Source organism: Papilio polytes, unplaced genomic scaffold, assembly GCF_000836215.1.
Source record: "Papilio polytes unplaced genomic scaffold, Ppol_1.0 DF821067.1, whole genome shotgun sequence".
Lineage (NCBI taxonomy): Eukaryota > Metazoa > Arthropoda > Insecta > Lepidoptera > Papilionidae > Papilio > Papilio polytes.
The window spans coordinates 712,700-724,537 of NW_013528137.1; the positions used below are offsets into that span (position 1 = coordinate 712,700).

Consider the following 11,838-nt stretch of genomic DNA (forward strand, 5'->3'; position numbering starts at 1 on the left):
CGGACTCTTTCCCCTTCCATCCCGATTTCGGATTCGTTTTCTCCTGATCCGATCTAGGTTTTCTTCTGTGCACGTTCACATTGTTTAGTTTCCTAATTATTTTAACCTTACTGATATTACTAATTGACATTTAAACTTACTTTAAGTTACTATATTGACTAAAATTTAAAAATAAAATAATATACTTATTCATACAAAAACATTCAATATAACCAAGCCAGTTAATAACCGAAGGAAGAGCATTTTCATCTTAAGTTAACTTGTACACAAAAATAGATTTCATTAACTAAAAAGTAATAAGAACATAGGATTCCTATTTATTACTATTTAGAAACACAAATTAATTCCTATAATATAATAATTAGGGTCTGTCCCACCAAATTTTAAATTGTCTGATAATCCAATGTGTAAAAATGTGATGGAAATATCGGACGTCATTTTTAAGCTATCTGAGCCTTTATCAGCCAGTGGTGGGACAGGCACCAAACCTTACAACATGGTACTAACCTTTGATACTCCCTATTGTTCTGTCGTGGCTGGAAGGCGGGTTGCTGGTGCTGGGGGTGCGAGGGCTGCGAGGGTTGTTGGGGCTGAGGGTGCGCGGCCGCGGCACCTTCATCCCAGTTATCAGTCGGCTGGCTCGGCGACACCACGTGGTTCTCACGAGGTTTACCACGTCTAGAGTAAAAAACATTAACTAAACCTCAAAGTTCTATTAAAAAGCTTATTATTTATATTTAGTTTAGAGCCACACCCACAAATAGAATTCTAAAATAAAAAGGCACAAATTTACTGAAATAAGGCAAGCAGTTTAGCAGTTTTTCTGTTAATATCGAAAACTTACGTAATCAGACAGATATAAAAATGAATGGCGCGTTAAAATACTATATAAACTGCTTTTAACAAAATTAAACATCAAAGAAAGACACATGTGTTTTAAAATAGACTGAATGTTTATGTTCACACGGTACATTATCGCATGCGTAAGATAAAGTAACTGTAAAATTATGATTCATTTATTAGCATGTTTAGAAGTCATTATAACTTTCAAAGGTGAGTCATTATTCAAATACAAACTGTACCTATTATTAAGAACATTTTGCATATAATATTAGAAAGTTTTAAGTAGTATTATAACTAGGAAATGTAATAAAATACTATAAGTAATTTTTTATTTTTATTTTTACATATAAAAGGGTTTTTTTGTTAATCTAGCTATCTATTCTATCTTCTTCTATCTATCTATATGTACATATAATAAAATTGGAGTGTCTGTTTGTAATATCAAAAGAAAAAATACAGATTTTTTCAGAAGATGATGTATTTGCGTTGCTGATAACGAAAATGGCATTTAAAAATTTTTGTCTGCCTATTCGCAAGCCGCGTTTGTTCCGGGTAATCTCCGATACGGCTGGGCAAATTTCGACCCCACTTTCACTGAAGGGTAGCTGACATAGATGGGTATATAATATTTTTTATCTTAATATTGCGTGGAAAAGCAGCGGGCAACAGCTAGTATACAATTATAATTTTTGTAACAAACCTGTCCCCTCTATCTGGTTTCCCGCCAAACTTGTCGCTATGCCGTCCTGGTCCGGACCGATCGAAGCCATCTTTATGTTCCCTGTTATAAAAGACACTTTTTAACACACGCGAATAAACACATATCATAAACACATAGTAGTTTATTTATAATCTAAAATAATATCGGAGGCAGTTACCTATACATCTTATGAGTATGAAATCACGTAACAACTAAAAAGTCGCGTGCAATGAGTTCAAAGAACCCAAACGAAGGTCGAAGTAGCCATGAATCTGTTATATTGTTATTTTTTGCTCCGAATTCAGGTATAACGTTGGCTATGAGGTTTGTTCAATTTATATCTTGAAAATAAATTAAAAATATAGGGTACTTTGATAAAATTTTCTCAATTAAACTATTCTATAATCTGCGCTATTTTTCAAGACAGCTTTGATATATAATATCATCTGCGGCGTATATATTACACCAGATATCTATACTAATATTATAAAGAGGAGATTTGTATTTTTTTATGTATTGGTATAACTCAAAAACTGCTGGGCCGATTTCAAAAATTCCTTCACCAATGAATAGCTACCAAATTACTGAGTAACATAGGCTATATTGATTACAATATTTATTTCCGCGCGGACGACGACGCGAGAAACAGCTAGTCATTTATATGGATCTTCAGATCTTAAGACACGAATGTTAAAACTGACTTAAAATATAATTAAGAGTAAATCAAATTCTTTGATTAAAAATCTGAAAACGTCTGCAAGAAAATAAAAGTATAATAAATTGATCATCATCATCTGCATTGCAAAAATATCTGGGAATAAATAATATATCTTTATCGTTATGTAAATGAGAATTGCAATGAACGACCATTGTTTTAAATGTAGTTTTCACATCGAATTCAACCAGCTGTTTATTATTTTAAACTTCAAAATCTATGTTTGTAGATTATTATAATAGTATTGTATCATCGCAATTTACAAATACACTTTAAACGAACATTTTCAACAAATACAGATCTAAATATAGACTATATAACTGATATGTCTATCTCTGTATTCTAAACAATATAAAAACATTTGAATTGACCAGAAGATATCTAGCCACTTGTAAACTGAATCTTGTGTAATACAAGCTTTGCTTACGTTTTATCTGATATTTTGACCGATTTTTTTATCTTTATCTAAAGTGAGATAAAGTATTAAAAGTCTTGAGATTTCGTATGTCTTTGACTACTGTAACTATACTAGGTTCTGCCCGTATTCGTAAACTTCCAAAATTCTACATCTGTGCCTTTCATCGAGATCCGTTAATCCGTTTTGGAGATAGGTGGTAAAAATCATCCATCCATTCATTCGCTTTTATAAGATTAGTATAATTAAGAATAGAACTAAGATTTCAGATAGGATAGCTATTATCTGAAAACAAATAGTATAGTAGGAAATAAGTAAAGAACAAAAAAAAATCACTTATACTACACAAAATCGTCAACTTCATCTATCCTAAACCGCAAAGTTATCGCATATAGGCAAATATAGAAATCTTCAAGAAATTACAAATGCATTCAAAAGATTTCAGCGAAAGGAACAATGCAGTCTGTTGTATTCTACGAAAAGATTGTTTAGAAAGTTTCACTACCGTTCGATTTAGCAACGACACGCGCGATCAAACATGAAACAGACATTAGGTACATATTAACACAAACTAAATTTTGCTTGTAAACACTCGAGTTATAAATAAATAACACGAAAAAGGATCTTGACGTACGAAAATTAACTGATATACAAATAACAATACTAAATACAGATTTCATCCACGAGAGAGTTCGCGCGTAAATTGAAAAAAAAAAGAAATAAACACGGTCTATGGTACTCTAAGATAATGTAGCTATCTTTAGCAAAGAAGTTTTGAAAGGTGCAGTAGTTTTTGAGTTTATTAATTACAAAAGTACAAAAAGAATTTCCGTTTATGCTTCTAAAAGTCTAAATACCTTCCCCTAAAGCTGCTTCCTCTCTGTCCAAATTCTTCGTTTCCTTCTTTCGGCGGTCTACGATCTTCTTTGAAACTCTTCTCCCGGCGATAGTTCTTTTTCCTGCCGTCATCAGACACGCTGTCTGGGGAACTGAAGTTCTCCGGCGGATCGGCACGGACAGGTGTCGTTGCTTTAGCCTGATAAAAAAGTTAATTTTAATCATTTTTATGAATCGAAACTGGTATTAACTGGATAGGCTTTTTTTAAACCAATTGCCCTCATGACTTACACAGATAATCTCATAATGATAATGTAAATGAGGTCAATATATTGTACATCTATTTTATTGTTAAAGAAATAAATAATCACCATCTTACATAAATCTGTAAATTTTATTTTTCATACAAGAGTCTAGTTGTCTAGCAATTCATTGGTAATATAATGTCCAAAATCATTTGAATAAATCTATTTCATATTCATATAGCATTTGCATCTTTGTCCATGTCTAATTAGAATAAAAAAAACAAATGTAGTTTATGTATTCTTTCAGGCTATCATCTACATCTATGCCAAATTTCATACACATTCAGCAGTTTACGCTACAAAGTAACAAACATACAACTAAACTTTTGCTTTTATAATAATCGTAAGACATAGCCGAGTTCATTCAATTATGAATGCTTATGGCCTCTGTAACACTAAGTGTATTGTTCACTTGTCATTGCACTTCTATGGTTGTCACATTAACTACATTAGTCAAATAGTGCACAACAATCATCTGACAATGACACCAATTGGGTTTCATTGTCAGATTTACTAATATTAAGCTACTATAATATTTACACAAGGGAGGCTGTATTGCTATCGGCAATCTCTTACAGGCAACCCAGTGGTAATCTTACTAATATTACTAATATTATAAATGCGAAATGCGATGGATGGATGGATGGATAGATTGATGTTTGTTAGCGTTTGTAGCCTAAGCGGCTGAATGGATCTCCATGAAATTTGGTACAGATTTAGAGCATAGTCTGGAAGAACACATAGGCTACTTTTTATCCCGGGAATAGTTACGGTTCCCGTTCGATTCATTAATTTAGTTTTTTAATGTTTACTCGATCATTCTGCGACGGTTCAACATATCTTATTGAATTTTGGCACAGATATAAAACAAAGTCTGGAGTACACATAGGATAAGCTTCATCCCCGATAAGTGTCCGGTTCTCGAGGGATACGTAGCTTTTTGTAATTTATATAGCTCGTATGTTTACTAATGCCACGCGGACGAAGTCGCGGGCAACAGCTCGTACGTAAATAGTTTCATATACCTCTTTGTAATCAAAATATCACATTTTTCTTAATCAACTAATATTATAAATGCGAACGTTTGGATGGATGGATGTTTGTGTGTTAGAGTTTGTAATTTAAACAGATGTAGATGATAGTCTGGAAGAACACATAGGCTACACTTGTGTGTTTTTTAATTCCACGAGATCGAAGTCGCGGGCGAAAGCTAGTTTACTAATATTTTTGTACCATTCTCTGGTGGGTTCTGGTCCCTCGACAATGCGATTGGATATCCTGAATCTTTAGGGTATTTATTATTTATTTATTACGTAAAGATTAAATTTTGTACAAGTACGACTACTTTTAGTATAATAAAAAGAGATAAACTATATTTTACATTCACCACTATTTGTTAAACTCACACATGATTACTATGGTATTATTTATTCTTACCTCAACACTTCTAGGCTGTGATAGCTGATTCATCCTACGTGCCACATCCAGCGGAGGTGTGACAGTGTCGTCAACTAAAGTGACAAGCATTGTGTCACTTGACAGCATTCCAACTATGTGTGCCATTAATGTCTTCTCCAAAGCCAACATTTCCAACTGGTTTGATGTTTTGGTCTCAATTGCTTTATTCTCATAACCCTAAGACAAAAAAGAACATTTTGAATAATCACAACATAACAACAGATGGCAAATAAGATGCAAAACAATAGAGAATAAATAATAAACATATTAAAACTCTTTGTTTTTTTATACTATAACCTTTTAATAAAACTGTCACTTAGTTGTAGAAACTTTAGTGGGAAATACTAAACTAAAGAGGGTATTAATATTTCCCTTTTAATATGATTGTTGACACAATTGCATTAATGGTCAAGATGTTTCTAGTGTGGTTTATTAGCTTTAGATATTAACATACCTTTAGAGCACACTTTAGTGCTTGTGCTGGCAGTCTTATTAGATCTGGTGTTATGGTTCTCAAGTCTGATACATTAACTTCCTGCTCATTCCCATAATCCACATAAGTTACTATGACTTTGTTACCTTTTGTGTCTTTCACTCTAGCTCTGTACCAGTTGTCATCATCAGGGAACCTGGCACAGCAAGCTGCACCTACTGGCAACTCACCGGGTGATGATTTACTCTCACAATGGGCTTTCACAGCTTCCATAACTGCATTCAACTCATCAATCTTATCTGATAGCTGAACATAGAACTTTAAGCAACTGTCTACATATGAAACTAATACAGATCTACGGTTGCCCAGTGGTAGCAAGTCTACCCATTTGAACTGTAACTGGTCTTTCATGTTTGCTGTGAGCAAGTCTAGAACATTTTTGTTATCCAAGAATAGCTCACCATACTGAATAAGAGGAGGTCCTTCAGGTGATACCACTTTCAATGTTAATACTTTGCCATTAACAAGCTGTTTAAAAGTTTCATTCAAATAAGGACCCTTCTCCAACTTCTTTACTTGTGACAGACAGAATCTCAAAGCAAATACATTTGGCTTCACAAACTCTTCAGGTATATCAAATATGTCATAGTATGAGACCATCTCTGTATCACCAAAATCAACAAAGAATAATTTACATTGAGAACCAGATAGATTCATTACAATTGCTCTGCATATAATTCTGTCTCCTGACATCCTACCTAAGCACACTGTCCCAATCATTGGGGGTTCTTTAAGGCTGCTGTGAGGTCTTTTATTTATTTCATCCATCATGTCTTGTAATTTCTTTGCATCACTCACAAGTTGGACGGCAAATAGCTCTGGGCCCTCTTCAGCAAATGAGACAAACACCTTATGTTGTGAGTTAACTTCCAGTAGCCGACTTTTATATGTTATAGACTTCTTTGGTGATGGAGGTTTGGAGGCAGCTACTGGTGAGGGCTGATCAGACACAGGCAAGGCAGGAGACAACGCTGCAGCAGTATGTGGTTGACGAATCGGAGCTTTTAAATTGGCATGGTTTCTTGGGACTTTGTTAATTAATAATCTTTGATTTATAGGTGGAGGAACAAAACTTCCATTAATGGGCAATGACATACCTTGGTTTAAACGCATAGCTGATGCTGGATTTGGAAAGTTTTGATTTATCAGAAATGGAACATGTTCCGAAAAGTGACTTTCATTCAAAAATGTTGGTTGCCAATTGGACATTTGCTGTTTTTCTAACAGTTGTAACAACAATGCTTCTTGTTTAACTAGAGGCAGGGCTATACCAAACCTATTTGTAACAAGATGAGAAGATAAATCATTCCCTTTAAATTGTATTGATATTATAGGTAAAGTCCGGGTGTTTAGTTCTGTTGTAGCAGGATATTCTGCATTGCAAAGTAAGCTTTGAAGTTTTAGTAGTAAGGGTTCTTCCCACCTTCCTGACGGATGCATTACACGAGATAAATAATAGTCCGAAGACTGCCCACGCATTTGTAAGAACAACGGATCGTAGGTATCTAAAAATCTAATAGTGCTCACAGAGATTATATCCTTATTTCCATAATCTATGAAATGTACACCGACCAATCCAGTGGCAAGGTTAGTTATATTAATAATCTTAGCTCTATAAAATTTACCATCTTTGTATTTCGCGGCACAAATAATACCTTCGGTTATTACAGCCGGTGGGACGGCACCCACTCCTTTTTCCAAACTTTCTCGAGCACCATCGAACAAACTCTCTATCATCAACGAAGAAGGCTGGTCGAGCTGACCACTGATCTTCAGGAAATGACCCTCGCCATCCACATGGGTCACATAAAGGTGAAAAGATCTTAATGTCTCGTTGGGTAGAGCCATTTTAATTTGGTTTTAAACTCAAATTAGAACAAAACAAAACTGTTTGGAGTTTTTTTACATAACTCTTATCACAGAGTACATTACACTTCAGCTAAGTGTCTAAACAAAAAAAAACACCGCTTTCTATTCCGTTTACGTTTTCAACAAACATGGCGCTTAAAATATGCCATTTTTGCAGATTTATTTACAAATTAATATTGCCATACTTTATTAAATATTTTTGATGAACGCCATAAAACCTCCTTTACGTTAACATGTTAAAACTACCCACATGCCATTAATTTAAGATTCATAAACGTGAACACTGCAAAAATTCACTACACTTTTGTATTATTTTAACCGCACTTAAAATCACTCACCAAACTTATAAATAACTATGTAGCGCATCTAACAAAATTAATGATTTACTGGAATGCACATTTTTTGTATTGTATTATCTTCTGCGAGCAAATTGCAAAATATTTTTATAAAACCCATCTTATCTTTTACAAAGGTAGGGTTTTTTGTTTTTAATTATGAAAACATTGAAAATATTTTGACTGTTGTCAATTTTGACATTCCACGTTCCTGTCAAAGTCAAGTTGGATAGGTGTTTTGTTGGTGATTTTCTTAAAAAAAACTGATAAATATGAATAGATTGTAATTCCAGGATATACTAAATGAAACTGCTCTGAATAATCGACACTAGTTCATTAAACAGTGATCGAGGCAACAGTTTTCTTGATTACAGAAAATTAGGCCAGAAGAATTACGACGTTGGACTCATCAGTTTATAATCGAAACAAACATCGAAGACAATGATAGAAACATGTTCGAAAAAATGCATGTTGTTAGGAACAGTATCTTTAGGAATGTACGTAAAATAGTAAAGTATTGAAAAATAAATACAAAAGCATTTTTATGTTTATGAATCATAATTTTACATTACGCAATTGTATTTTACAGATTGACTCTCGTAATCCTAATTTTGGAATCGCACTTGGCTGACACATTATCTGGAAGTAGTAGAATGAAGAATAAAACATTTCCTTCTGAAAATAATTCTACTTGCTGGATGCACCAGCCTTATAAAATTATCAATGAATGCCATCCTTGTTCAGGTAGAAATATTGTGCTGATAGGATACAATAAGACTAAAACGGAATCACATTACATAAACATACTAAACAGTTGAAACAAGTGATACTAAAGCAACATTCTTCCACTTTATCTTTTAAATTTTTTTTTTAGAGTTTGAAATCAGAAGTAAAAGCATAGGAGTTTGCATTCATACAAGCTTTAAGGAAATTTTGAAATGCGAAAATGGTGAAACGGTAACCAGAAGGTAAATAAATAACTCTATTTGTTACTAAAAAAATACAAAAAGTTTGACTGACTGGTGTCTTATAATCCTCAGAGGGAGAAGACAAATTTAATGTCATCTTACTCAACAAAATTGGTTTAGTATCTAGATTGTCAATGAAAACAAACAATAATGGGACATAATAATCATTTTTGTCAGGGTAAATACTAATAAAAATCAAATATTTTATATTATTTATTTTATTATTTTCAGCTGTGATCGTGTTGCATATTTAGAAGAGAGAGCATTTTGGAAATTCACCATTTGGTCATTTGTGTTGGGGACAATCTCCTCTATAGCTGTTATGTTACGGATGCGAGTTTTGAACCATAGAGCTAAGAGAAGAGCAAGACAAGTGCTGGCTAATGGATCATTATAAAACAAACTTCAAGTCAGATTAGAATACTATATTTTCAAATGAAATCAAACTCAATTTCCTGATACTGAATTGTTTAATATAAATGACGACATCCCCTATACATGTGACCACTTAACAAAAATATATTTGAATAAGATTCTATAACAAATATAGAATATATTTTAATTAAATAACAGTTTTAATAATTCACTAACTACTTTCACATTAATGCTATTACCAAGAAGTCTGTAACATTGTTTCATAGATATTGTTTCTGGAAACTTATAAGTTGAAGGAAAGGACATTAACAATGATACTTCTTTGGGTGTAAAATATCTTAAATTTAGTTCCTTTAGTGTTTCTATAAAATTGTCACTACCTACTTCAAATTTATTAGCTTTTATGAAACATTTCTTTACAACTTCTGGACTTTCTTCTGTATACACAGATCCAGTGCCTTCCGCATAATGAGAGTAAGCTTTGGTAAAGCAACATGATCTTTTTGATTCTTTTTGAATGATATCTAATACATTTCCACGCTTCAGTATATTATTTTTAACAAGAAATTTGTCTGATACATTATTTTCTATCATACTTTCTATTGAGTCTGGAGCCCCATAGTCTTTTGGTAGTGATGTCATCTGTAAATAAGTAAATATTTGTACAATGAAAATTAAAACTATTAATTAAAAAATGTAAATAATACTTACTATTTCAGATTTTCTTTTAAAAGTCCATATTGAAGTTGTTTTCCTTGCAATGCAGTAATATCTGAGTCTAGAATTTGGAACTCCAACATTAGAAGGACATAAGAGAAACTCTTGGTAGTCAAATTGACATTGGAGCAATTTGTCTATGAATAGATTTCTTACTGTTGAAATCTCAAAACCTTTTACATTTTCCATTAATATGTACTGGAGTTTGTCAAATTTGTCAAGTGTGTTTATTATATATAGAAAAGAATTAGTTCTGGGGTCATTTTCGTCTAAGTATTTACCATTTCTAGTAAATGGTTGGCATGGTGGCGACATTAGTATTGTGTCAACATTCATATTAGTTAACTCTTCAATACTTAAAGCTTGGATATTTCTGGTCATCAAATTTGACTCGGGAAAGTTGTATAGGTAAACTTCATTTGCTACTGTGTTAATATCAACAGCTGCAACTATCTCGCCATCTAGTTTCGATTCTGAAATTTAAATACGATTAAAGTGTTGACAACTTAACATTTTACACAGTAAAAACGTTTATTTACCATTCCAAGCACAGTGCATTCCTCCAATACCGCTGTATAGTTCTAAAATTCTGTGCTTCATTGTAAAATATACTCCACAGCTTTAACCTTAAAATTTATAGACTATCATATGTAGTCAAATGATGTTTTTTTTATGGAAATTTAGGTCTATAAGCTTATGACAATAAAAGATTGTGTTTAATACAGCAGCATTATGATTACATCACTTTGATTTTTACTAAATTCTTAAAATAAGTAAACAATAAACACGTCTTCGTTGACGTTAACGTTGTGACAGTGACAGCGTAACAGCTGAAGTATTTTAGAGTTGCTATATATTAAAGTGAATTTGTTTCCCAAGTAGTTCGTTTTGAGGATTAATGGATAAAATAACGTTGTAAAAATTTAATTATGTAAAAAACGTAACATAAGTTGAGTTACGCTGCTTTTTTCGTATTTATTGCCTTTGTTGTGCTGGATTTAACATTGTTTTTTAATACAATGTTTTCGATGATGGCAATTGTGAAAATCCATGTGGACAATAAATAAACAGTCAGTTATTTGTCAAATTAGTTATGGCGGAACCAATGTTAGGAAAGGACGTACCCAACACAATTGAGAAAGAAAATGTTGATTGTAAAGAACAAGTTTATCTTGAAGAGACGTTTTACATTCTGTCCAAGAAGAAGTCTGTGTTTCGAGTTCGACTAACATCTAAAGGACTGTCATTGATAAAAGAAACCGATGATAGTTCTAAAGAACAAACGATTCTTTTACGAGACATCATTGGCAGTAAGTGTATGAGAAGCAAGCGACGCCGAGCAGGAGCTGGTTCCTGCGTCTGTAGTTCTCTGGTGGGTCCTCAGCAGCTAAAAGTAGTAGATGAAAATAGCGGAGACCTAGATGAAAGTGACATTAGCGCTTATCTATATATTTTCGCTTACACCTTGAAGCGAAGTCGTCGCACTTTAAAAAGGGAAAGGACAACAATAACATTAAGGTTCCGCTCCTACGATAAATATGAAGATAATTACAAAGAGGCACAAAAATGGAGAACTAGTATTAAGTGTTTGATAGCCAACCAGTCTATAACAACGGTTATCCCCCAGAATGATAAGAAATTGCTTATCTTGCTTAACCCTAAATCTGGGCCGGGGAAAGCTAGGGAGTTATTCCAAACTAAATCTGCTCCGTTACTTCAAGAAGCTGAAGTTCCATATGATTTACATATTACAAAATACGCACAATATGCACGAGAATTTGTTCGCACAAGAAATGTTTATGGTTGGC

General features: G+C 33.2%; 4 protein-coding genes across 4 annotated transcripts in view; 2 read left to right on the forward strand and 2 right to left on the reverse strand.

Moving 5' to 3' along the window:
• The window catches only part of LOC106109648 (maternal protein tudor-like), a 16,897-nt gene extending 9,124 nt beyond the window's left edge, over window positions 1-7,773 (reverse strand). The window contains exons 1-5 of the mRNA XM_013291233.1: window positions 5,728-7,773; window positions 5,253-5,450; window positions 3,531-3,709; window positions 1,544-1,624; window positions 508-678 (exon numbers count right to left, since the gene is read on the reverse strand). Of these exons, the coding sequence (XP_013146687.1) occupies window positions 508-678; window positions 1,544-1,624; window positions 3,531-3,709; window positions 5,253-5,450; window positions 5,728-7,614 (2,516 nt within the window). The 5' untranslated portion in view covers window positions 7,615-7,773. The remainder of the gene's footprint in view (window positions 1-507; window positions 679-1,543; window positions 1,625-3,530; window positions 3,710-5,252; window positions 5,451-5,727) is intronic.
• A 448-nt stretch (window positions 7,774-8,221) lies between these two features.
• On the forward strand, window positions 8,222-9,442 carry LOC106109803 (protein JTB). Its single transcript, XM_013291416.1, has 4 exons — window positions 8,222-8,467; window positions 8,560-8,714; window positions 8,845-8,938; window positions 9,170-9,442. Exons 1-4 carry the CDS (start codon window positions 8,412-8,414, stop codon window positions 9,333-9,335), a joined length of 471 nt encoding a protein of 156 aa, XP_013146870.1. The 5' UTR covers window positions 8,222-8,411; the 3' UTR covers window positions 9,336-9,442.
• LOC106109802 (tRNA (cytosine(38)-C(5))-methyltransferase) lies at window positions 9,349-10,863 on the reverse strand. Its single transcript, XM_013291415.1, has 3 exons — window positions 10,570-10,863; window positions 10,025-10,503; window positions 9,349-9,955 (listed from the first exon to the last, which is right to left on the reverse strand). The coding sequence occupies exons 1-3, from the start codon at window positions 10,628-10,630 to the stop codon at window positions 9,497-9,499; spliced, it is 999 nt and encodes a 332-aa protein (XP_013146869.1). The 5' UTR covers window positions 10,631-10,863; the 3' UTR covers window positions 9,349-9,496.
• A 151-nt stretch (window positions 10,864-11,014) lies between these two features.
• LOC106109649 (sphingosine kinase 1-like) overlaps window positions 11,015-11,838 on the forward strand; it is a 10,283-nt gene continuing 9,459 nt past the window's right edge. The window contains exon 1 of the mRNA XM_013291234.1: window positions 11,015-11,832. Within this exon, the coding sequence (XP_013146688.1) occupies window positions 11,124-11,832 (709 nt within the window). The 5' untranslated portion in view covers window positions 11,015-11,123. The remainder of the gene's footprint in view (window positions 11,833-11,838) is intronic.

What these genes read in the sequence shown, in the direction of transcription:
- LOC106109803 (XM_013291416.1), top strand. Translation starts at nt 8,412, where the DNA reads ATGATAGAAACATGTTCGAAAAAATGCATGTTGTTAGGAACAGTATCT. An exon ending in GGAACAGTATCTTTAGGAAT is followed by an intron (nt 8,468 to 8,559) that starts GTACGTAAAATA and finishes TGTATTTTACAG; the next exon opens with ATTGACTCTCGTAATCCTAA. An exon ending in GGTGAAACGGTAACCAGAAG is followed by an intron (nt 8,939 to 9,169) that starts GTAAATAAATAA and finishes TATTATTTTCAG; the next exon opens with CTGTGATCGTGTTGCATATT.
- LOC106109802 (XM_013291415.1), bottom strand. Translation starts at nt 10,630, where the DNA reads ATGAAGCACAGAATTTTAGAACTATACAGCGGTATTGGAGGAATGCAC. An exon ending in AATGCACTGTGCTTGGAATG is followed by an intron (nt 10,504 to 10,569) that starts GTAAATAAACGT and finishes TTTAAATTTCAG; the next exon opens with AATCGAAACTAGATGGCGAG. An exon ending in TTAAAAGAAAATCTGAAATA is followed by an intron (nt 9,956 to 10,024) that starts GTAAGTATTATT and finishes ACTTATTTACAG; the next exon opens with ATGACATCACTACCAAAAGA.